The sequence below is a fragment of the Lonchura striata genome, chromosome 10 (assembly GCF_050655825.1).
Source record: "Lonchura striata isolate lonStrDom1 chromosome 10, ASM5065582v1, whole genome shotgun sequence".
Classification (NCBI taxonomy): Eukaryota; Metazoa; Chordata; class Aves; order Passeriformes; family Estrildidae; genus Lonchura; species Lonchura striata.
The window spans coordinates 15,473,177-15,496,057 of record NC_140712.1 but is presented as its reverse complement, the minus strand read 5'-3'; the positions used below and the strand labels follow the sequence as shown (position 1 = coordinate 15,496,057).

General features: G+C 43.5%; 1 protein-coding gene across 4 annotated transcripts in view; it reads left to right on the top strand.

The window, feature by feature from the left end:
- Positions 1-15,641, top strand: part of HOMER2 (homer scaffold protein 2) — a 58,895-nt gene extending 43,254 nt beyond the window's left edge. The window contains exons 4-10 of one of the 4 annotated variants that reach the window (XM_021537553.4): positions 534-626; positions 1,644-1,670; positions 1,814-1,953; positions 3,463-3,619; positions 5,792-5,902; positions 7,882-7,962; positions 9,033-15,641. In XM_021537553.4, coding sequence (XP_021393228.1) covers positions 534-626; positions 1,644-1,670; positions 1,814-1,953; positions 3,463-3,619; positions 5,792-5,902; positions 7,882-7,962; positions 9,033-9,221 — 798 coding nt within the window. In that variant the 3' untranslated portion in view covers positions 9,222-15,641. Of the gene's footprint in view, positions 1-533; positions 627-1,643; positions 1,671-1,768; positions 1,954-3,462; positions 3,620-5,791; positions 5,903-7,881; positions 7,963-9,032 lie in introns of all 4 variants that reach the window. The other 3 variants (XM_021537552.4, XM_021537554.4, XM_085588847.1) reach the window with 3 other exon arrangements.
- Positions 15,642-22,881: the final 7,240 nt, after the last annotated feature.

Sequence of the window (22,881 nt, the reverse complement as noted above, 5' to 3'; positions counted from 1 at the left end):
GAAAATTAGAGCAGAAAAGCTTGTTTTCATATGAGTCCATCATACATTGAGACCTACCTTCTTCTCCTTTTTCCTATGTCTTGATAATCCCTTGCTTACCTCCTGCAAATGAACTTATTTGCATTCTTTAATTGAATTCACTTGCTCTTAGGAATAGAAGACATTGATACTATTTTTATCCAAACATATGTCTCATACTTTTGTCTTTAATACACTGTCAACACCGAGGGAAACAGAGAAAGGGGAGGAAATAAACAGAACCAAATCAAACCAGAGACACCAACAGTTCCTTTTCCTCCATGGGCTTTTACTGTGGTTGGCCAGAGTTATAGAGATGTTCCTCTTTTAGACACCCCCGCTTCTTTTGGAAGAACCATCCTGCCAAAGAACTAAAATGTTTTTTCTTGCCAAAAATTCTAAATTAATAAAATTAGTTGTTCATTTTTGGACATCTATACCATATGAAGATAGCAATCTTAATGGTTTAATAGATGATAAATCATGTTAATAAATATCTTCCATGCTTTTTCTAGTTTGCAGAGAAGTTCCAAGAAGTAAAAGAAGCTGCCAAACTTGCAAGAGACAGATCTCAAGAGAAAATTGAAACCTCAAGCAATCATTCACAGGTTTGTAATTTAGCTTTAATACCTGTACACATACAGGATAAATAATTTAAAGTCAAATTTTCAAATGGACTATGCCAGCTTCTGGCAGCCAGCTTAAAGTCTATAAAATGGAGATTGCTGAAGGTAATTGTCAGCTGCTGGACATTAGCATTGTCAGAAGAATATTTTTCATTTATCCATGCTCTTTACTTTCATTTAAATCTAATTTTTTTCAGCAGTCCTTGAGCTGTTACAACTTTTTTAATAACGGGGAAGGCTATACATCCTTTGATTTGTACTGTTAAACACAGTTTGAGTCACTGGGAAGTCAGTCAGTGTAGTGCTTCAGCAGGCACTAAATGAGATTCATCAATATCCTTCTCTGTTATCTGTCCAGCCCACTTCTGTGGCATTTGGTTAGCCTGACTCTGTGTCCCTGGGCAGCTGTGGTGTGGGAGCAGGGGCTGGAGAGGGGCTGGAAGAAGTTTGTGTTGCATTTCTGCCCCGTGCCCTCTCCTGGTGCCCAGAGCCCAGCAGGGTCTGCGTCTCCTCCAGGCTGAAGAAGTGGAGATGGGGTCCCAGCTCTCTGCAGGGCTGGCTGCATTTCCCTGTGCAGTGCCTTAGGTGAGAGTGAGCCCTGCTCAGCAGCTGTTCCTGGCCTGGGCTGATGCTTGGAGGCAGGAAAAGCTGCTGAATGGTTTTAGTCTTGCAACCACCCCCTTTGTGGGGCCCACAAATATCAATCCGAGTGCCCACTTTGGATACTCATTTTGTAGACTTTGACCATGGTTCTTTGTAGTTCACTTTGTTCTCTGTTGGTGGTCAGCACCAAGCAGTGTGTGAATAGTTTATTTTTGGAGGAGCAATACTGTTTTTGTTTGTTTGTCTGTACTTTGTGTGCTGTATTGTTTCATTATTTTAAAAAACCAAACAACTTTTGAAAAACACAAGCCTTATCAGGGAAAAACTTCTTAAAATTTTGAACACTTTAAACTTCCATTTGTGTATCATTGTAATTTTTTCGTTCTTTTTAAACAGACCAGCTTTGCAGCCAAGATGAAAAGGGTATGTGTGTGTTACCACTGTTCTGCCAGGAGAGCCGAGGTCTCAGCCAAGTGGTGTGGGATCAAGATTACAGAGAAATTGGTGTTGTGGTCTTGCAGGAGATGCAGGAGACACCCAGTGTTCGTTTGTGTGTTGTGCTGCAGGAGTCTGGACGTGAAACACCATCTTCCACTCGAGCTTCAAGTGTGAATGGCACAGACGACGAGAAGGCATCTCATGGTGGCCCTGCTGAGGCACATCTCAAATCTGAGAATGATAAATTAAAAATTGCTCTAGCCCAAAGGTGAAGTTTCTGTAGAACCTAAATTGCATTGGAAAAGTGTGCTGTAATTATCTGGTGGATAATGATATTAACAGAAATTATTCAGATTGTAATTAATTTTAAATGGTGCCGCAGAATGGAGGAATGAACAGATTTTAGCAAGTATCTCCTGGCATCCAGTTGAGAAATGTTTCCCATTTCATTTATTCCTGATGTAGTTTGTGAAGAAATAAGCTCTCTTTTATTCTGCTGATGCCAACTATTATAACCATCTTCTTTTACAAAGTTTTAGAACTACAGAAATAACATTAAAGCCATAGGGGAGCAATTGCTGCTGATAACATGTGAAGCCAATCTTTCTTCCTCTTTGAGTTTGCTGCACTTACTTTGATTAAAATAGATATGGATATTTAAAATTATGAAAGGAAATGAACTCAATCATAAAAAGTTGAAGTGAGAAGTATAATTTCATCAGAGTGCTTGGAAGTCTTAGGGGATATTTCTAAATTGTGGACAGAGCCCCTTGAAATCACATTTTTTGCTATTTGCTTTGATAAATAATTTGAAAATGCTGAGAAGAGTAATTTGCAGCTGTAGTGAAAATACAGGCGTTGCAATATGCAAAGCTACAACATTAAAATAGAGTAATTCTCTACTGGGATCTTGCCTTGTCTGCCTCTTGCATGTGAATGTGTATCTGTGAATGGAAAGAAAATCTAACAAGATCAAGCTACTCTTAAAAAGGTATTTAAAAAACAAAGCATCACTGTAAGCAGCATTATCCAGTGAGCAATTCCAAGGCTGCATATATTATGTTTGAAGTACAACATCTCTCTTTATTGACATTTCAGTAGCTTAACCTGTTTCAAACAGCAATGTGAGCTCATTCCTCTTGCTGAAGACACCTCCACAGGCAGGCAGCAAGTAGCACACAGGGAGTTTCAAAGCCTTCCTCTCGTTCACCCTCTAATCTTGTGCTCTGTGCTGCAGCTCAAAGCTTTGGGGAATGAGTAGTTTAATTCTGCAGCATTATGTAACACTTTTATAGTTAAGACTCAGCATTAAAATAAATTCAAATATAGATCATGTCAACCCCCTGGAATCTTCCATTCGGAATTGCTGTGCCATCTCAGATGTGCAGAGTGGCTGTGCTGCAGGGTGCCAGGTGCCCAGCCCCAGGTGCTGCAGCCACGCAGCTCAGAGGTGTCAGGGACCATGCCAGGGTGAGACCCCTGTGTGCAAGTGGGCAGCTGGACCCCACAGCCTGCTCTGACAGCAGGGCTTGTGCTCCAGACACAGCCACTGCTGCTGGGGTTGGTAGATCCCTTTGTTTTGACAGAGACAGTCAAATGAAGGCTTTTGTTCTCCGTAGGAATGTAATGGCTAAAGGCAGGTACACACATCTGAGTGCTCTTCCTGCAACAAATTAATGGTGAACACACCGTGGTGGGGGAGCTTGCAGGCAGGTAAAGAATAACAACTCACAGGGATGCAAGGTGAAACCAGCTCATGGTGTCCTGTTCTTCTCAGTTCATCCAACGTGAAGAAGTGGGAGACGGAGCTGCAGTCGCTGCGGGAGAGCAACGCGCGGCTGTCCACGGCCCTGCAGGAGTCGGCGGCCAGCATCGAGCACTGGAAGAAGCAGTTCTCAGCCTGCAAGGAGGAGAACGACCAGCTGAGGGGCAAGGTAGCAGAACACAGCCACAGGAGAGGGCCCCTCCAGCCAGCTGCTCCCACCACGGCTCTCTGGGAGCTCTGCAGCTCTGGCTGTGTGCTGGCAGATGGGTTGGCCTTTGAAAGGGAGGTGGATGGGGAGCTCAGGCAGCTGCTTCCCTCCGCACACAGTGGGCAGGGAGGGAGCAGAGGAGCTGCTGCATCACCTGAAGTTCCTGCATCAGGATTTGGGAGACTTGGTGCCAGCAGGGCTTGCTGGCTGGGGTGAGGAAGCAGAAAGGTTCTAAAAGTGGGACTGGTGTTGCATATCCCTTTCAAAGCTCGCTTAAATACTGCCAGACATGAATGAGCAGAAGGCGACGTTGTGTCCTGGTTACCCACAGGAACCCAGCCTGGGAAGCACTCAGGATTAGAAGCAAATCCCAGAAGCAAAAATCTCAGGAGTGTGCAGGGGAATGAGGATGTGAGTTATTTCCTCAGCACTGCGGGCTGTGAGCCTGATCCTCCAGTGCTAACACCTGGCACATCTCATCCAGAAACTTGCCAAAGGCATCATCAAAAGCCTTTCCCCCTTCATTACTGAGCACATTTCTCAGTTGTATAAGATGCAGGGTTAGCAATGGCTGCAGCAGAGAATAACTCAGAAGTTTAAATCTGTGGAGGTTTAGAGTAGTCAGCAGTACCATCTCTCAGATAATACTGTGCTGTCTGCAGCAGCCCCTATGGGCACAAGGGATCCTGGGCATGGGGGATCCTGGTTTCCATCAGCATGGCTTTTGCAGAGATACTTTGTTGCCCTATTCATCCTAAATGCTTTTGGAAAAGCTGGATCCTTTTCCTGCTGCTTAGATGGATCACTGAGACATTTAAAATAGAGATTAGATTGTATCAGTCTGGTGAGGATATTTTTTTGTTTAGTGTTTGCTTTTGAAGAGGGAAGGAATTTCATGTCTTTTTGTGTGTCAGTAGGCTGCAGGTAGTATTTCAGTGTTGGAGGTGGTTTGGGTTGTTTGTTGTCACTGAAAATCCTTGTGGAACAACACCCTTTTTTCTGAAGTCAATACTCCCTGTTTATTCACTGGTGTTTTATGGGTGCACAGTGGTAATGCAGAAATCAAACCAAAGCTGTATTAACTGATGTTACATTAACAAATTAATATAAATTGTTACATGATTTGAGTTCCTATATCCAGTCTCTTGTGTACAGGGGAGAAGTGAGAGTACAGTGGAACAGTGTGTTATGGGAAAATCATCATTTGCAGGGTAGTTGTTTCCCCTTCTGTACTCTTGCAGGGAAAAGTTGTTCTCATCACCACATGCCACATTCCAGTAGCTGTACTAGAAAAGAGATTATTAAAACACCACCTTACTGCCTCTTCAAAGTCCCCATGCTGGTGACCAGCCCGACTGTGCAGCAGTGCTGTCTGTATAATGTGCTTTCTCTATACAGGGAGGTTTTCTGAGGTTTTCCCAAGTAGGTTCCTTGCTCAGTGCTCACATTGCACCACTGCAGTGCCCTGGGAAGTTCCTTCTCCTTTATTAATTGGGTCAGAATTTTTTGCATACTGCTCTACCTTCAAATGAAGGAAGTTATAATCCCAAAGCAACATGAAGCTGAGAATTAAAGCACATACTTTAATGAGCTGGTCCATCGGCCTGTGGGAGCTGCATCTCCTGGGAGCTGAGTCCAGAGCTCCAGCAGGAGGTTTGGAGAGAGCAAAGCACATCCCTGGGTGAGAGAACAAAGCAGCAGATGTTGCTCTGAACTGGTTCTCCCCCAGAGTTTTGATGTTGTGTTCCTCATACACCAGCTAGAATAATAAACAGCCCCCAAGAGATTTCTTTTCCTAATGTGTTAAGAAAACCCATTCCTTGTAGCCTTGTGTTGGCTTCATAGGAGTGAAGTGCAGATTTTATCCCCAGTTCCACTTATTTTAGCAGCTCAGTGTTTTGTGCATTCCTGAGTACTTATAAGAGAGACTGTAAGAGAGAATAAATACAGACCCAGGGTTTCCTAGTGGATGTGTAAATTGACTCTTTTGAAGGAAAGAAGTGATAATTTGGTTGCAGTAAATCAAATGCTATGATATAGGAAACAGATCCCATGTCCATTTCATCAGCTGTATTCTGCCCCAGATATTCATAAATTTGAAAAATTTTGCCTAATGTCTGACATTTCTTAAAGATTGAAGAACTGGAGGAACAGTGCAATGAAATCAATAAAGAGAAGGAAAGAAATGCACAGTTGAGTAGACGTCTTCAGGAACTGGAAACAGAACTTCAGGACAAAGAGCTCGTGAGTGCCCTAAACACAGAAATAGCATGTTCATATTTGAGTGGAACTGTCATATTTGGGTGTAGATTTATGGAGTGGCTCACCTGCCACCAGAAGCAGCCTGATGTCTTGGGGTGTTGCCTGTTTCTAGGTTTTCCATGTACAGTCCCTTGTTTGGTTGTGTTTGTCCATCCAAGTTTCATGATGTGTTCTGTGCTGTGGCTGCACTCTGTAACTTGGCAGGGGTTAGAAAAGGGTGCTTTTATGTACACAACACTTGTCCTTGTAGAAGAGCAGTGGTGAAACTTGGTGCCCAGTGCCAGAGATGTGTGCTGATTTGACTTTCCCCATGACAAAAATTCCTGTAGACATCAGGATTGTCGTTAAAAAGACATAATTTAGAAAATAATTTGGCATTTGTGTAACAAGTCTTGTTTCTTTTCTGGATGGCTCATTGTTTGCAGCTTTGTGGTTTATGGTCTCACTCTCATCTCAGGACTAATGCCAAGACTGAGAAATTCAGATTCATCTAGAGTACTCCACTTTGTCATTTTTGACATTAATGTTAATTTTTAAGGGTGTTAATTTTTCTAAGGAGGATGATGGCTTGGAACCCCAGAACAGTGGGGAAAACACTGGGAAGCTCTTTTTTTTCCCATTGTCACACTGACCAAATGTTCTGTGCTGGCTGAAGAGGAAAAGCAGTGCAGTAAAGTTTGCCATGTGCCATTACAGCATCTCTGCTGCTGCTCTTAAAAGCTCTGCTGTTAAGGGATTTTGTGGTGGTGAAAGGAAATAGTTTAGGGAGATGGATTTTGATACTGTCATAAATACAGTGTTTTTCAGCCCTTTATTTCAAAGGAAATTGAAATGCTGTCTTCCCAACCTTTCTGTGGCAGTAGCATATATAACAGCCTTTATCCTCTCCTAGAATTCTCAAGATTCCTGTTTTCACTGTACCAAATGAACCAGAAAATTGATCGACTTCTGAATTTTACGAGCCCATCTTCCACTTAGACTGAAAATATACTAACTTGTTTTAAAAATTCATGCTTACATTAGCATGTTCTCAATTAGCTCTAAACTACCCATAAGTAATCTTTCATGGTCTGGAATCCAAGCCCATGTGAACTGTGCTCATGGCATTGCCTCGTAAGAGAAGCTGCTGGTACCCTCCTGGTGTAGGAGGTGCTTGTCCAAGTGGTTCCTCCACCAACTCCACATCTCTCTGGTTTTGAGACAAGGCTGGAACTTGAGACAAGTGTGGAACGGTGCTAAATGATTTGCACAGATCCAGGTAGTCCAGGGGTACACCCCTGCATTCTCCTGAGATCATCATGGGCAGTTTCTGGAGGAGGATCTTGCACTATTCTCAAGTTGTTTTAATTTCCAACAGAGACATGGGTTCCTTCTGTTGCTCTTTCCATTAATTCCCTTCATCAAGTCTGCTCAATTTGGGTAGTGAGGCCCGAACCAAATACAGATTTTGAGGGAGGGGTAAGGTGATGGTTCTCAGAGCTGTGCCATGGTGGAAAGCCCATTGCACCTGTGTTCTCTAATAATGTCTCTATATGTGCAGCTGGTAAAGCCACTGGCCTTTTTTTGCTGTCATATGTCATTGCAATAGTCTAATATGCTCTTTGCTACCATCTATAAATTGCTCGTAGCATTACAGCCATTCAGATTTCTCTGGTATTTAATGCATCTTTTGCATAGTTACATGGTTTAGTTTAAGATTTTATTAATATAATTCATGGAATTCATGCAAGAGGTGGGATTACATTGCCTGTTTTAGAAATGCAAAGTAAAAAATTTAGGGAAAAAATGTATCCTTCTAGAAAATTAACAATTTTGGAATGTAGGCAGGTTATTTTGATTATTTTCCATCCAAATACTGTGCAGAATACAATAAAATATGCAAAGCCATTTCATCCTTTCAAATTTTCATTATGTTCTCAATTGAAGCTTGCACTAATATTTTTTCTTTTATGTTTTCAAAGGAACTGGAAGAGCTCCGAAAGCAGGGTGAAATTATACCAGAGCTAATGTCAGAATGTGAATCTGTATCTGAACAATTACAGGTACAGTTCGCAGTGAAATTAGTTTCAAAATAACTGGTACCTTTCCTTTACTTTTTTTTTTTTCTCATAGCTATATGCATTTCTCTATTCAGACTTCAGTGTTTCAAGGCAAGAGAGCTCCAGTTTGTAAAAACAAAAAATGCTAATTACATGCAAAATACACAGTGCCATTGCCAATGCAGGAGTGATGAAATAGCTCCATTGCAGAAATTGGTTTTCCTGGGATCCTGTAGCATCCATCCCCTGCAGTTCCAGGCTATCCTGTATCCCATTTTCTGCTGCTCTGGGTTCGTGGAGCTGCACCACTGCCACGTGTGTTGAGCAACTCCCCAAGCCCCAGGGGTAATTGCTGCAGGCAGCAGGGCAGGCTTTGGGAAGGAAGCAGATGAGCACAGCTGCTCAGCACCAGGGTGGAGGTTCACCTGGGCTGTGGCCCTGTGCTGTGACATCCCTTTCCAGGAGTGCTGGAGTGTGCCCATGGCAGGTGCTCTGAGCAGCTGGACTTTGGGCATTGCCTCCTCAAATTGGGTCTTGTGGAAATGCAATAAATTAATACATGAAAAGAGAATAAACATGAGCAGTCTCATTGATGAAGTAAAATCTAATCAATAAATAAGCCATCAGGCGAAGCAGAATTTTTAAAAAATACCAATAAATCCCGAAGTGCTGAATAAAGCAACTTTATTCCTCAGACAGTATTTCCTAAGTTTTTTTTTCAAGGTTAAACCGCCGTAGATAATTCTTTATGTAATTGATGGCACAGTGTCTAATTCTGCAGCTGTAGCAATGACACAAATGTATGCACAGAGCACGATTTAAATCCAGCTGAATTTGAAGATACCAACTAAATGACAAAGTCTGATGCAAAGCATCTTTTCCAGTTAATCTGTGTCCTTTCCTGCGTGGGCTCTGACATGCTCATGTCAGTTGCTCTGAGGTGCTTGTGTTAATCAGTTTACAGAAGTTTGAGCAAAGTCTCACAGCCCAGCTGCCATTTGTTGCTTTAATTTATGAAATGCTGCTCATCCTTCTTCTCTGTGATTCATCTTATTGTCTCTTTTGTCTTTAAGGCTGCTGAGAAAAAGAACAAAGATCTCGAAGAGAAAGTCAGAACGCTAAGGACAGAAGTTGAAGAGAACAAACATAGGCAGACCAACCTTAAAACTGAATTAAAGAATTTTTTAGATGTACTAGACGGGAAGATAGATGAATTACATGACTTCCGACAAGGACTGTCTAAACTTGGGGTTGACAATTAGATGGCAATAGATCTCTTTTGTAATCTAGGGTCTGGATGTTTGATGTTTTGTTGATCCCAAATGTGTTTTACAAAATATAACTAGAATGTTCCACTTGTTTGCATTGGTTTTGTACATAGAGGCTGAAAATTTGCTGTGGGGTTTTTTTGGTGGGTTTCTTTTTTGTTTGTTTGTTTCTTTACCAAACCAGTCATGCTGCTCACTGAATTCTGTTGAGATTAGAAATTTTCTATATTGCTGCTCTGGCTTTGTGGGGTTGGGAACAGGTAGAGGGTTCTGTCTCAGGAATCTGGAACTAGATCTACCTTAAAATGAATATGCAGTTAGTTGTTGCAGGGAAATTTATATCTTTTCTTAAGGGCTGTTGCAACCATAGAAACAGAAAAGTTTTTTACTTGTCCGGACTATCAGCACTCTTAGCAGAATTGACTTTATTCCGTGGTGGAGCAGAGAGATTAGCTGGAGCCCCTGCAGTTTGTAAAATGTGCCTGTGATGAGCTGCAGTCAGGAGAATCACTTCTCACAGATACCTGTATCTTTAGGGACCACGTCAATCAGGCCCAATTCAGCCAAAAAAATGCAGTGGATTTCAGATTACCTCTGATTGAGGTTTCATGTTCTTGCCTGGACCCATCCAGCACAAAGTCAACAATGCAGAAATGAGTTTCAGCTCTTGAAGTCATGTGTCTTACCAGTCAGTGAGAACAGCTTCTCTTGCTTAGCAACATCACCTCTCTCTGGCCTTCAGTTTTGAACCCATGTAGTTCCATCATTATGTGCATCTCTGACAAATGCCCACCTGAGTCTGGGGACCAGATAGTTACTTTTAAAAGTGGTATGTTTCTGGTTTGTTCAGGACTCATGCCATTCTGCGTGCAACTTGATTGCTGTTGATTGACTTCTGCAGCAGCGAGGAGGGAGATGTGGATCTGAAAAGCATCACAAGTTTACTGGAATGTGTTGCTCAGAAGCAAATTTCTGCCCAAGAGACTGGCAGGGCAATGGCCACGGAAAATCAAAGTCCTTTCCTGGGATTTCTGCATTGTCTGGCAGTAGGGTAGGAATTCGTCACCAAGTTAGGTTGTAGCAAACAAAAACCCTCAACCCTAAAGGCAGAAATGTTCTTTTATTCTCTAACTGATTATTCAGCAGCTCTAAGAGTGTGTTGAGAAATGCAAGATCATATCCTGGCCTTCAGTGAGAAGGAATTCAGTTCATCACACACAGGGATGTAAAAAGGGTGAGAGAGGAGAATCCAGCCCAAGCTTTGCTCTTTCCCCTAGGACTTCCTTCAGCTTCTTTCTATTCTTTCTCCATAAGATGTTTTCAGAGTGTTTACATGGGATCTTAATTAATTCAGGAAAGTACTTTTGTGTGCATGACATTGTAATTTGCTTGATTCAGACAACAGTTTGGCTAAGCACTGTTTTAGTGCTTTCCAGCAGGGACTGATATAAAATGGCCATGCTTTTCTTGGAATTTCAGGGGTTTTTCCTTTTTTTGGCACATCTTGATTATTAAAGTGACCTTTAAAAGAAAGGTGGGCTGTAGATGAAACATGCATTGAATACTCTTTTGTAGATGAATATATAATCCCCATGGTGGAGATAGGATCTGCATTGGCCCTTGAATTTTCATTTCATCTGTTACTTTTACATTATCTTCATTGCCTGTTTTTTAGAATGGACTTTGAGTATTTTTGCTTTTTCTCCTTTGAAACAATGGATGTAAAGCTAGAACCTTTCATAACCATTATGACCATTTTAAGTCTCTTTTTTAAAAAAAATTATTTAGGTTGTTGATATTTAAAAATAAAAATAAAAATCAGGTACATGGCATGTAGGCGTGTGAAAATTAGACTTTGCCAGCATGGAAGATTCAACAGTTGCATAATGTGGGGTTAGATCAGACTTCTCAAAATTGGAAATGACGTCAGAAAGTGTGTGGTTGTGCACAAATAGACTCCATTTTTAGTCTTTTTATTTGATAGAAAGTCAGATATACACCATCATTTAGCAGGCAGCTCATCCTGCTTCTCCTCTCCTCCCATGCTGCTTTTTGGTCCCTGCATCAGCTGGGAGCCACAGATAACACAATTAAGAGCTGCAAGCAATACTGGCAGTCAGGGCCCTACTCCTCACAGTGGTTCATTGCTTTTGCACCAAGGACCCTGCCCCATCTTTTACTGCTGAGTAATCTTAGGGCTTCTCTCTTTGTTTCAACATAAATTGTTTTTAACATGAGGCTGGGTAAAAGGATGCAAAAGACTCTGTGAAAAAATTACATTATTTGGTTTAATCCACATCTTTGTTCTCCATTTTAGTCAGGTCTGTCTCAGATCCAGTTCATTAGGAATGTATTAAGCCACTCTTAAATTGCAAGAGAAGTGTTTCCATGGGATTGCATTGATTAAACAGATGGGGTTTGATGGTGGCACATTAAGCCAGTGCATAGCTGTGTCACAGGCAGTTATTTCTGGGTGCTTAGTGCCCACCAGAGGAGCAGTGGAGTGTCCTTAAAGAAATCCCTGCCCTGTCTCTTCTGTCTTACCCCAGATATATGTATCACATATCTGCTGTTGCTCTGATGTTGAGTTGTTAGGGATGCTTGTACACAGCTTTATGCTATGGGAAATGCTGTCCAGGAGAAAAAGCAAGAATGGCAGTGCATGCTCTCAGGAGTGTTTGGGCAGCTGCCCTCTCTGGCCTGTCCCTGTCCCCACCCCAGGGGTCTGATGGTGTCACACACTGCATATTCCTTGGTGCTCTCAGGTGGCCCAGCACTAACCTTGTGCCAAACTGAGAGCCTCACACTGCTCCTCTGAGACTCATCCCAGCACTGAAATGCCTCCTCTGTCCTGATGGGAGCACCAAAATGCACACACCACCCTGAGGATGAACAGACCCTCCTTGTGTGCACAGCTGGAATTTCACCTGTCCCTGTGGACACCCTGAGTTCACCTGCTTAGGGATGGCCCTAAACACTGCCAGGGACAAGAAATACTCATCCCTGTCCAAGAGAGGATCTACAGATCTTGGTTTTACTTGTTACACAAGTGCTGGGCTAATCCTGGTCTCCCTGTGCCTGTCAGCAATGCCTTTGTCAGTGCTCCACCTCCACCCAGCCTGAGCACATTTACAGGGGCTGTACCTCACCTTGGGTGAGCATGAGTTCCCTTTCTGGATGCAGGTTTAATCCAGATCTGAGTGGTTTTTATGGCAGGATCTCTCCTACCTCACTTACATGGTCTTTCCTTAGCAAAGGACATGTGCTTGGCACTTCCCCAGGGGTTTCTGTCAGCTGCACCCCCACGGGTCCTGCCACACTGCCCATCCTGCCTGGCACTCCTGGCATCAGCAACCAGGGAGCTTTAGCAAGAAAAATCTGTGCTGGCCTCCTGTGACACCAGGACAGAGTGTGTCTTGATGACCTCTGGGTGAGACACTTGTTTAGGTGGTGTTAGAGCTGCTGAATAATGCTAGGGTTTGAGGGGTTTTGACCAAATGAGAAATAAACAGTGTACCTTGTATTGCATAAAAGCAAAAGTGACATAAAAAATGGATAGAGTTATTTTCAAGGGGAAAGAATATTCCATTAGATATATTATGTCACATTTTGGAATAAATGATTAGTGTCATATTAGGAATAAATTATTTCAAAATGAAAAAATGGAACTTTGTTGCACAGCTCAGAATAAAAAGCTTAACCTTTTGGGGTTTTTATTATTTGGCTGAATCTTTCTTTGCCAATTCTGACTCAACTTCACAAGTAGTTCTGTTTGGCCTAGAAGTGCATTTTCAGCAAATGCAGTATTTTGCAGTGTTCTCTCTACACCTAATTGGTATCTCCTTTACTAAGTGAGCTCACTGGAAGAAAACTGGCTTCTTTAAGAAATTCAACACCACCTGCCATTTTCTGTATCTGAGCATTTAAAAGATGTATTCTAAAAACAGTTTTACACTGGGTTCATCTGTGGCCAGAAAACAAATGTTATTTAGACAATATCTTTTTTTTCTGGACAAACACCTGATTTGGTTTTTATGTGAGCGATTTAGGGAGAGCAATTTTTTAAAGCTGCTCATTGAATTAAGGCGAGCAGGAAGGGTTTCTGCTGTCCTGCCTGCTGTCCCTGCCACTGCCATTGTCTTACAAGGGTACCAGCCAGAGCACGAGTGGGGCTCAGGCAGGGGCCAGTGGTTGCTCAGTGGGTTGGGGGCACAGGAACACTGGCAGCAGGGCACAAATTGTCCATAGACTTCTGCTTCCTCTCTGTGCAGTTTATCTTTTTTTTCCAAATGTTAGTTTCTTTTCCTTGTTCATTTTTTGCCACCTTTGGCTATGTCATAAGTGACAGAAGGAAAATTCCCTGCTGCTTTCACCACCTTGCCCTGATGGGAGTTTCTCAGCTCTTCCTTAGGCTCTTCCAAAGAGTTATCTTGGCAAAACTCTTCAAAGCATCAATGGTTTGTAAGGAATATAGTGCTGTCTTCCTGAGCCTATGGTTTAACAAAGATAAAACCCCTGTCAGGGTGAAATGCCTCACTCAACACAGTGTGTGCCCAGTGCTAAATCTGAAGGGAAGAGGTGTAAGCAGAGGCAGCAGCAGCAGCAAATTTTTTTGGCTATTGTTTCAGCAGAGATTTCAGTGGAAGGTGCTCTGCCCATGAGCTGTGGATGTGCCAAGGCTCTGGATGGCCACACCCATCCACCAGCTCCACCACCTTTGTCCGGGCACTTCCAGGCTTGTCAGGCCTGGCAATAATCAGAATTCCTCATCATATCACACGGGGTGCTGTGAGGGTGCAAGGGCAGCATCCACACACAGAGCTGGGAGAGCATTGCAGCCATGGCCCTGGTTATGGTCACACGCTTCCAGCCAAAACCAGGCAAAGCTGCTCCTGTCCCAGGGCTCAGCAGTACCAGGGACCTTGCAGAAGGGCAGCTCCAGCTCCTGGGAGCCTGAGGGGCAGCCAGGAGGCCCCAGGCTGGGCTGGCGTGGTGGTGGGCACGATTTAGCGATGGTGAGACAGAAAGTTACCCTGAGATCATTTTTCTTTCCATGGATGCTGTTCCACCAGCAGCTGTGTGCCAGGCAGAGCCGTCCCCAGGCACAGGGGGACTCCGGACCCGCCTGCAGCCCGAGCCCAGCATCCCACGCAGCCTGGCCAGGGATGCTGGGCTGTGCCGGGGAGCTCAGCAGGGCTTTAGGCTCACTATTGCAGTGTAAACCTGACCAGAGCTTGCACTTCTCAGATGCCATTCTCTGGGGTAAATAAGTGAAATAGAGTCAGGAGGTGAATGGTAAATATGATGAGGGCTCTCCTGTGGGCTGTGGGCAGAGCTGGTCCTGGCCAGGAGGGCTTTGCTTGCATCGCTGGGGGGGATGTTGGATGTTCAGCCTTTGCTTTTCTACTGTGTTTTATGTTAGCTCTTCTTCTTCTTCTATTTTTTTTTTTTTTTTTTTTTTTAAGCAGGTAGCCTGAACATACAGTCTTCAGATGAAGGTGCCTATACCTCTAAAAAACTTTATATGCACATTTTGAAAGCTAGTTAATTTAGTTACCTAATAATAATGGTACATACAAGAAAGGCACTTGAGAAAAATCTGTCTGCTATTGTATTTTTGTTTGGGTTGGGTTTGTTTGTTTTTTTAACACTGGTCAGCAATAATTATTTTAGCCATATACTAGATAAAAAGACAGATGTGTAAGATTTGTGAACTAAGCTTCTAAGTTTGCAGGATTTTGATTAACCTGGGTATGTGATGAGGAAGCTATGCTCAGTAAAAGAGTATTTTGCAGCATTTAGATGTTTTCATTTAATTGCCTAATAGTGATCATGAACATAATGTTCTATAAAGCTCATCATGAATGACAAACAAAGCACATCATTTTTAACATTAATATATCCCTTGTAGTTGAAAGTTCTGAGAGTGTACTAGTGTGGTCTGCTATACCAAAATATTTAGATTATTATGAGGTTTTAGTACTAAAGATTAACATACACCCTGTTTTTACTGTTTCAAGTAAAGTTTAGTGAATGACAATTTGTTGATATACAACTGTGGGAAAACCACAGTGCTCTAAATGTATATTTTTATTTGGGTTTATTATATTTAGTATATGTTTCAATGAAAACTGAAGTGTTTACTACAGTTGGATCATTGTAAAAACATCTCTTACCTCATTTTGTCTGCTGTAAAAAAGTACTATCCTCTTTTTTTTTTTCTTTTTTCAAATTGACCATAGACAGTCAATGTTAATATTTAGACTCCTAGTAGCGGTAAATGCTGGGTTTTATATCTATAAAATGAAAACTTGATTTTTTTCTTTATGAACTTATTATATAACTTTGTGATTTTTATCTGATTTTATTGTAACATAAAGTTGTTTTATGTAAAAATATATAGTTTAAGTAAAATCTCTTGTCTCACTGTCATCATTGACTTCATAAAATTAATATCTTTGAGGCTGTGAGTCTGAACTCAATGGAATGCTGTCCTTTGATCAGAAGAATGTGATTTTGGTCATATGTATGGTATCAAGACTTGGAAATTGCAATAACTTTTTCCAGTGGTGGAGCTTTAAAGTGTTTGTCTTGCTTCACTTTGTTCCATTAGCCTGGTCAGAGGGGATGCAGGATTAGTCATACTTATATGACTGGAAAAGTAGAATTTATAAATATTTGGAGACGAAATTTTGAATTTATTGAGTGCTGAGAGAGGCAGCTTTTAGTTGCCCTGTCTGGGGTATGCTCAGGACTGAAAACCCTCCTGTGACTGCTGTAAGTGATGCAGCTGCCCCTGGTGGTGGTGCTGGAATCACGGAGGGCTCAGGATGGAGCAGGGATGCTGAAACCCATCTCCTCACCAGCCCAGAGCTCCCCAGGTCCCTGCTGCGGTGCAGGGCACGGTGCATGCAGCAGCACATCCCTGCACGGGAGTGTTAGCATCTGGAAACACACATAATCACGGGATATGATCATCTGCAGGTGCTTTTATTAAGAGCTCTGGGAATCAGAGGTACAGACCCAAATCTGACTCTGACACGGCTTTCGAGCTGAACATATTTTATATTCTATCGTTACATAACTCACATATTAATTATTAAACTTATATTGTTCTATTGTATACATTGACATGAGTTTCTCATTATCTTTCTTAGGTCACTGACCAGAGTTTCTCATGGTTATTCTTATGATTAAACAGTAATTATATTTAATTACTAAACAATCATCACATCTAACAACTATATCAATTATCATGTACTAGCTACAAGTGCAGTTCTAGCAAGTATGAGTTCTCCATGTGCTTAGGGTGTTTATTTTTCCAGGACCTACTAAGCTCATTTTTCCTTTTAACCCTTAATCCCCATGATTTTAAAACCCTTTTACTCAGTTCTCAGCACTCAGAATTCAGAATGCTGCTCTCAGCACTGCTCTGCCCATCACACAGGAGCAGGTCTTCTGTCTCTGCACCAGGCCAGGCTTCCCCAAAGGAAATCAGAGGGTTTGGGGACTGTGCCGTGGCTATGGCTCATCGTGCCTTGTTACTCTGGGCTACAAGGCTGCAAATGTCAGCTTTGGGGTGAGCGAGAAACTCTGACCTTTAGTCAGAGCCTTTCTACCAGGAGCCATCAATAGTTCTGACAAGCAGTACAGCAAATTCTTGCAGTCTCTGAATAACCAGGGGCTACAAACCAGCAGCTACAAAACCAGCTTATGTGCATCACGGTAAAATACAAGTAACAGTCTCTAATTCTTAGCAAAAAACACCTTCATTTATCTATTTGGATTTGCATAATTATGAGTGTTAGTACAACAGAAGTATCTGTGAGGACATCCCATTACAATTAGCAGAAGCAAGCCTCATTCAGTTCCTAGCAGGCTGGTGGTCCCACAGTGGATATTCCCACTCATCCATGTGGGCACTGGGCCGTGCACAGGGCAGAGCCTCTGCTGGGCACAGAGGTGCCTGGTTGCTACAGCCACACCTGGCACTTCTGTGTCCTATTTGCCTCATTAAGCCCAGGGTACATTTTTAGCATCAGAAAGTCTCTGGTTTGTGGGAAGGGCTGCTCCTTGCCAGCTGTTCATAGTGCAAGTGACCAGGGGTTCCAAAAGAAACAGCCTGGTGAGTGATGCTGCCAGCAGGAATATCTGCTGCTGCTGTCTGCAAACCTTTAATTTTCATGTTTGGCTGGATTCCTGCCAGAAAAGTCAGGGGCCTCCTCAATGGACTGTGTCCTTCCACAGTCAGACATTAAAAAGTGTTTTACCTGACTGTGGGCTGCTGAGCTGTGATGTGCCACCTCAGGATGTCTGATGGAAACATGAGGGGAACTTTAAATCAAACATTTGACTCTAAATGAATGAACTACCCTTTAATATGTTCTCCTTTTGGACACTTTGAATTCCTTCAACAGCATAGGAAAAGATAGGTCATAATTTCCTTCCTTTTGGAGGAAAACGCCCAGCATGGCACCATGGGGGAGGCCTATACAAAGGCAGTACAGGATAAGATCCCTGAGCAGGAGCAGGCTTGCTCTCTCCATAACATGTGTAGATGGTGACTAGGTTGAACTTACATAAAATTCAACATTATTCAGTCCCACACACTTTTAATTTCCCATGCTTTTCATCTAAAGGCATGTCTGCACCAACAAGGGAAGAAAGGAAGATATGTTAATTATATATTATTAACTGTCTCCCCACTTCCTAGAAGACTTGAGCATTTTTTCAAATTCACTGCATACATTTTCTTTTATTTCTTTTTTACTCCTGAAGAGTAGCCAAAATCTCGTATAAAATTTTAATTATTTACAACACTAAATACTCTTTACATAATCAGCATTGCCAACCAGAGCAGAAGAGCAGCAACAGTGAGACTAATACATAATGGGTTGTTCTCCTGAGAACAACTGAAATGTTAATGTTAGATATAAAAATGTGTCAGCAGCAGCTGAAAAAGCAAAGACAGGTGATGACAGGAGCTCAGCCTGACCTGCAGTGGTGGTGCAGACCTGCTTCAGCCACTGGAGCAAAGTCCAGCCATCCTTCAAAAGCAGAATAAAAAAAATGCCCTGCCAGGTGCACTGCCAGGTTTGATTTCAGCGAGCAAGGCTAAAAATGGCCATCCAAGGGCTCCGGGGCAGCTCTGCAAGGGCTGTGCCAGGCCCTGTTGCACTTTGTCATTAACAGCAGCAGGACAGCGCTGCCATGGGGCTCTTCGGGCTGGGGAGATCTGAGACCTGGTGGATTTTAAAAGCATAGCTAACCTCTGCGAGGCAAACATGCTGATCCTCTTGCAATAATGCATTGCTAGGAACACGTAACAGATCACTGCAGCCGAGTGGTGCTTGACTCTGACCTCTGCCTCTGGATTTTTCAAAGATAGATCTCCGTGTTATGAAATTCCCTTTGGGTCTCGAAATTTTTCCTGAATATTGAACATATATCAATAACTTCAGAATCTCAGAAGCACTGTCTGCCATGAAATAATGATCTCTAGACAGAAAACTGCATGTTGAAAATCAGAGATTTTTGTGAGTTGACACGGGGCCCAGCTTCTGCTTTTGAGGCTGTATTCCAGTTGTACTGGCACAGCAGTACTGAACACATCTTACTGGATCAATCATGCTCTGGCAGAGCTTTGGAGACTGACTATTCCCCACCACAAAATGGATCTCTTCATAAAAACCTGCCCTCCTGTGTAGCAGTGGTTGTACCCAGGGCCCCAGAGCTAAATCCCATGCAGCTTTCAGGACCATACTTCCATATCTATGGCTGGATACTAGTCATAGTGAGGGCTTAAAACCTCTGAACAGCATTTCTTGACAACAGTTTGCATTTAATTAATCAAGTTTATGAGCAGATACATCTGTTGGCACATGAAGCACATTGAATTGAGTATTTTTGTTTTCCTTTTGTGTCCTCTCCATTCATTAGTACTGGCAGTCTATAAAAAAGAAATCTGTGGCTGCTGTACTGCTGTAATCAAGAGAGATTGAGCTCTTACTTTTCTCCTGACTTTTCATCATTGAAAATGATTTGTGGCATATGCCCTGGGTTGTGCTTAATGTATGCTGGCTGGAGGGAATTCAGACATTTGGGGAATTATAAATAATAGCAGCACTGGCAACCTTTTTGCATTATCATGTCACACTGAAACATATCAGCTTTCAAAGCTATTTACATTTAGTCTTTTGCCACTTATTTCATTGCTACCATTAGCTTTAATTTTTCTCTGGATGCAGGTTTGTACTGTTCATTAGCCTGAAGATGAATGTTGCAAAACAGGATGCTGGAGTTCCCTGAAGAAGGGAGACCTTTCCAATCCTGTTCATCTATAGCAGTGTTGGGTACATTTATAAAGATAATCCCTGGCTCTGAACCCTGAGAAATTGCAGTGATTCACTAATCACTCCCTAATGCTGTGGAGGTCCCATGGTCACTAGCACAGTCATTTCAGTGGGTGGGGAATGGCTTTAGGATGGAGATGAGAAATAGAGGAATGATGTTTAGAAACCAGAAGGGAAAGAGCAGCCCTTTTCTCTGCAGCAGATACGTGCTCACACAGGCAAAGAGCTCCTTTGGGCAGAGCAGGCAGGATGCACTGCTGGCTCCTCACCCCGTGTGCCTGCACACCCTGCATACCCTGCACATCCTGCATATCCTGCACATCCTGCATATCCTGCACATCCTGCACATCCTGCACATCCTGCATATCCTGCACATCCTGCACACATCCTGCACATCCTGTACACTCCTGCACACTACTGCACACTCCTGCACATCCTGCACGCTTCTCTGGACTTCCATTCCAGCCAAGTGGGCTCGGGAGGACGGAATGGCCCAGGGAGGACGGGATGGCACAGGGAGGATGGGATGGCAGAGGGTGGATGGGATAGCACAGGGAGGATGGCACAGGGAGGAGGGGATGGCACAGGGAGGAGGGGATGGCACAGGGAGGGTGGGATGGCACAGGGAGGACGGGATGGCACAGGGAGAAGGGAATGGCACAGGGAGGAGGGGATGGCACAGGGAGGATGGCACAGGGAGGACGGGATGGCATGGCACAGGGAGGGTGGGATGGCACAGAGCTCTCCCCGTAGGCCGGGAAGCGTAGGCACTGGATCCTGTTTCGCTGTCACCTCTGCTTGCAGGAAGAGACCGTGGGAAGGGCAGTGACTCACTTGCTGATGAATAAGTGATTCTAGCATGTCTCCAGGAGTGGGACAGACTCATTTCCTCACCCCCGGTGTCTGCCGTGCCCACGGCCATGGAGCCCAGACACACGGGTACCAACCACGCTGCTGGAGTCGGAGCTGGCAGCCTTTGCACTCCTGGGTGAGAAGAGGATGGGAACCAGGGCTGGAGCAGAGGCTGAGAAACTCCTCTGCAAGGCTCTGCAAGACACCCGTAGGATGATGTTTAGACTCTTGCCTTGGGATAGAAGGGAGCTGCAAATATCTTTGTGACACCGAGAGTGGTTAACTGATGCTCAAGTGGGAGGAGCCCCAGTCTCCCAGGAGGACATGGAGGTTCTCTCCCAGCTGCAGCTGGCAGCCTTTCCCAGACTGCTCACTTTGGGTGCTGGCAGGGCAGTGCTGGGTGCTGCAGTGGGTCAGGGCTGCTTGTGGCCCCTTCTGCCAGAAGGTCCTTGCTCAGGGCTGGCCCCAAGCCACAGCCACTGAACGTGATCACCTGCAGGCAGCCGCCCTGGAAGGATGCTGTCCCCCCATCCTTGGCACTTTAATGGGGATTTAGGGCAGGAGGGGGATCTAGTGGAATGAACAAACATAGTTTTGCTAAATATGTTTTCTAAGCAGTTTGTGGCTCACTCTTGCTGCAAGAGCAAAGGCTTGCTAAAGATGGCTTGTTTTACAAAGCATTTCACAAGTAGCCGAGCTGTTAATGTCACTGTTACCTGAGCAGATTTAATTGTGTTGCTTCTTGCTCTCAGCTTAGCGTGACATGCTGAGAATGAAAATCACATACCTTTTTGCCAGGAAAAAATGCCATGTTCTGGAGCAGCTTTGAGTGTTTCCTCCAGGGATACATTCAAATATTGTTCTGAGCAGTTTTTGCTGCCAAGGTTTGCTGTGGCATTTATTAAAAAATGCTTTCAATACCATTCACCTTTTATCACCACCATGAGTTTAGTTGAAATGATGTGTCCCTCTTTCCTACCACTATCACAGTATTATTGCACATAGCATGCAGATGTGCTCTTGAATGCAAATGCAGCTTTTGGAATTAAATCCACACTTTTTGAGTGAGGGCATGCATAGCCTTAAGTCCCATTTTCCCCAAAGGGTGCACACTCTTATCTTCCCACCACTTCGCAGAGGAAGACTGAAAAGAGAAGCATTTCCCAGATTTTTGTTAGTTCTAATGAATGTCTTCATACTCATCCTCTTTGTCCTTTCTCCTGGTGTACATGTGCATATTTTTTTTTTTAAGGGATAAAAGAAGGAAGTGATTGAAGGTGACTGAAGAAAGTGATCGTAGGTGCTGCTCTAAAAACCTTCACCACTTCAAGCCCTTCTAGTCAGACCTGTTCCATAGTCCCCACAGTCCCACAGGTTCACGATGTGACACACTTTCTCAAGGCCCTATAAGTCTGGGTAACTTCAAAGTGTTCACACTCAGATTTGATTTGCTTGATTTAGTACCATTTTGCAGGAAAAAAAAAAGTCAATATTCAGCTTATGGGCCAGCCCTGTGCACTGAGCTGGGGGGTTTGCTATGGAGAAGCTTCAGAAATCCCAAAAAGCAGCATGTAGACAGAAATGGTGACAAAGCCAAGGCTGCACTGACATCACCTGCCCAGCACTGCTGCTACAACACTTCTCTTGCTGTGATCAAAGCACTGGGGTTTCAAAGAGAAGTAGTTTTTGAATACACTATCTTTAAACCTCTGTAAAAATACTGACAGCTGCTGTCTGGACTGTCCTCATCATAGTTAGAAAGATCACAACCCACGGTGATACTGATTTATAGAAATGGATCTCTTTACCTCATGACTGGGATTTCCAGCAATTTTGTGCATTATTGACTCTTTAAAGCCAGACAATTGTATTTTTTAATTTTAAAAGAATCAGTTTCTACAGATGGACAATTAGGGCACTATTCCCACCAAGGGATTCACTTACTAGCCCAGAGTGAGGTCGTTTGAGAAGGGTATTTAATGTCAAAAAGGTGTCCCAGCGTTTTTGCAGGTTAATACTGAACTGGTCTGGTAGAGCTGGTTATCACAGATCCAACCCATCAGTCCAGTCTCTCCTAGTCTGTCCATCAGCCACTTTGCTGACAGTGCATGGCACCAGCAGCTGCACCAAACACAGAGGTGAGAAAGCATCTGCTGAAGTTTGAGTTCAAATCCAGATTAAGGCCTCTGTCCTTTTGACACTTCTAGGTGGTGTTCTTGAGTGCCCCACCAACCTGTAACACTGGGGCTATTTCTTCCCCTCCCCTCCACAGCCCAGTGTGGTCATAGTCACAGACAGAAGAAAAATCTGAGGGCAGCTTAGAAAGGTGTTTTTGAGGTGTTCTTACATTTGGGCACCTTTCAGAAAAGAGGCTGTGGCTTCCCCTGCAGAGCAAACTGAGCCTGAAGGCAGCAGGACACTGATCTCACCTGGCTCAGCTGGGCACAGTC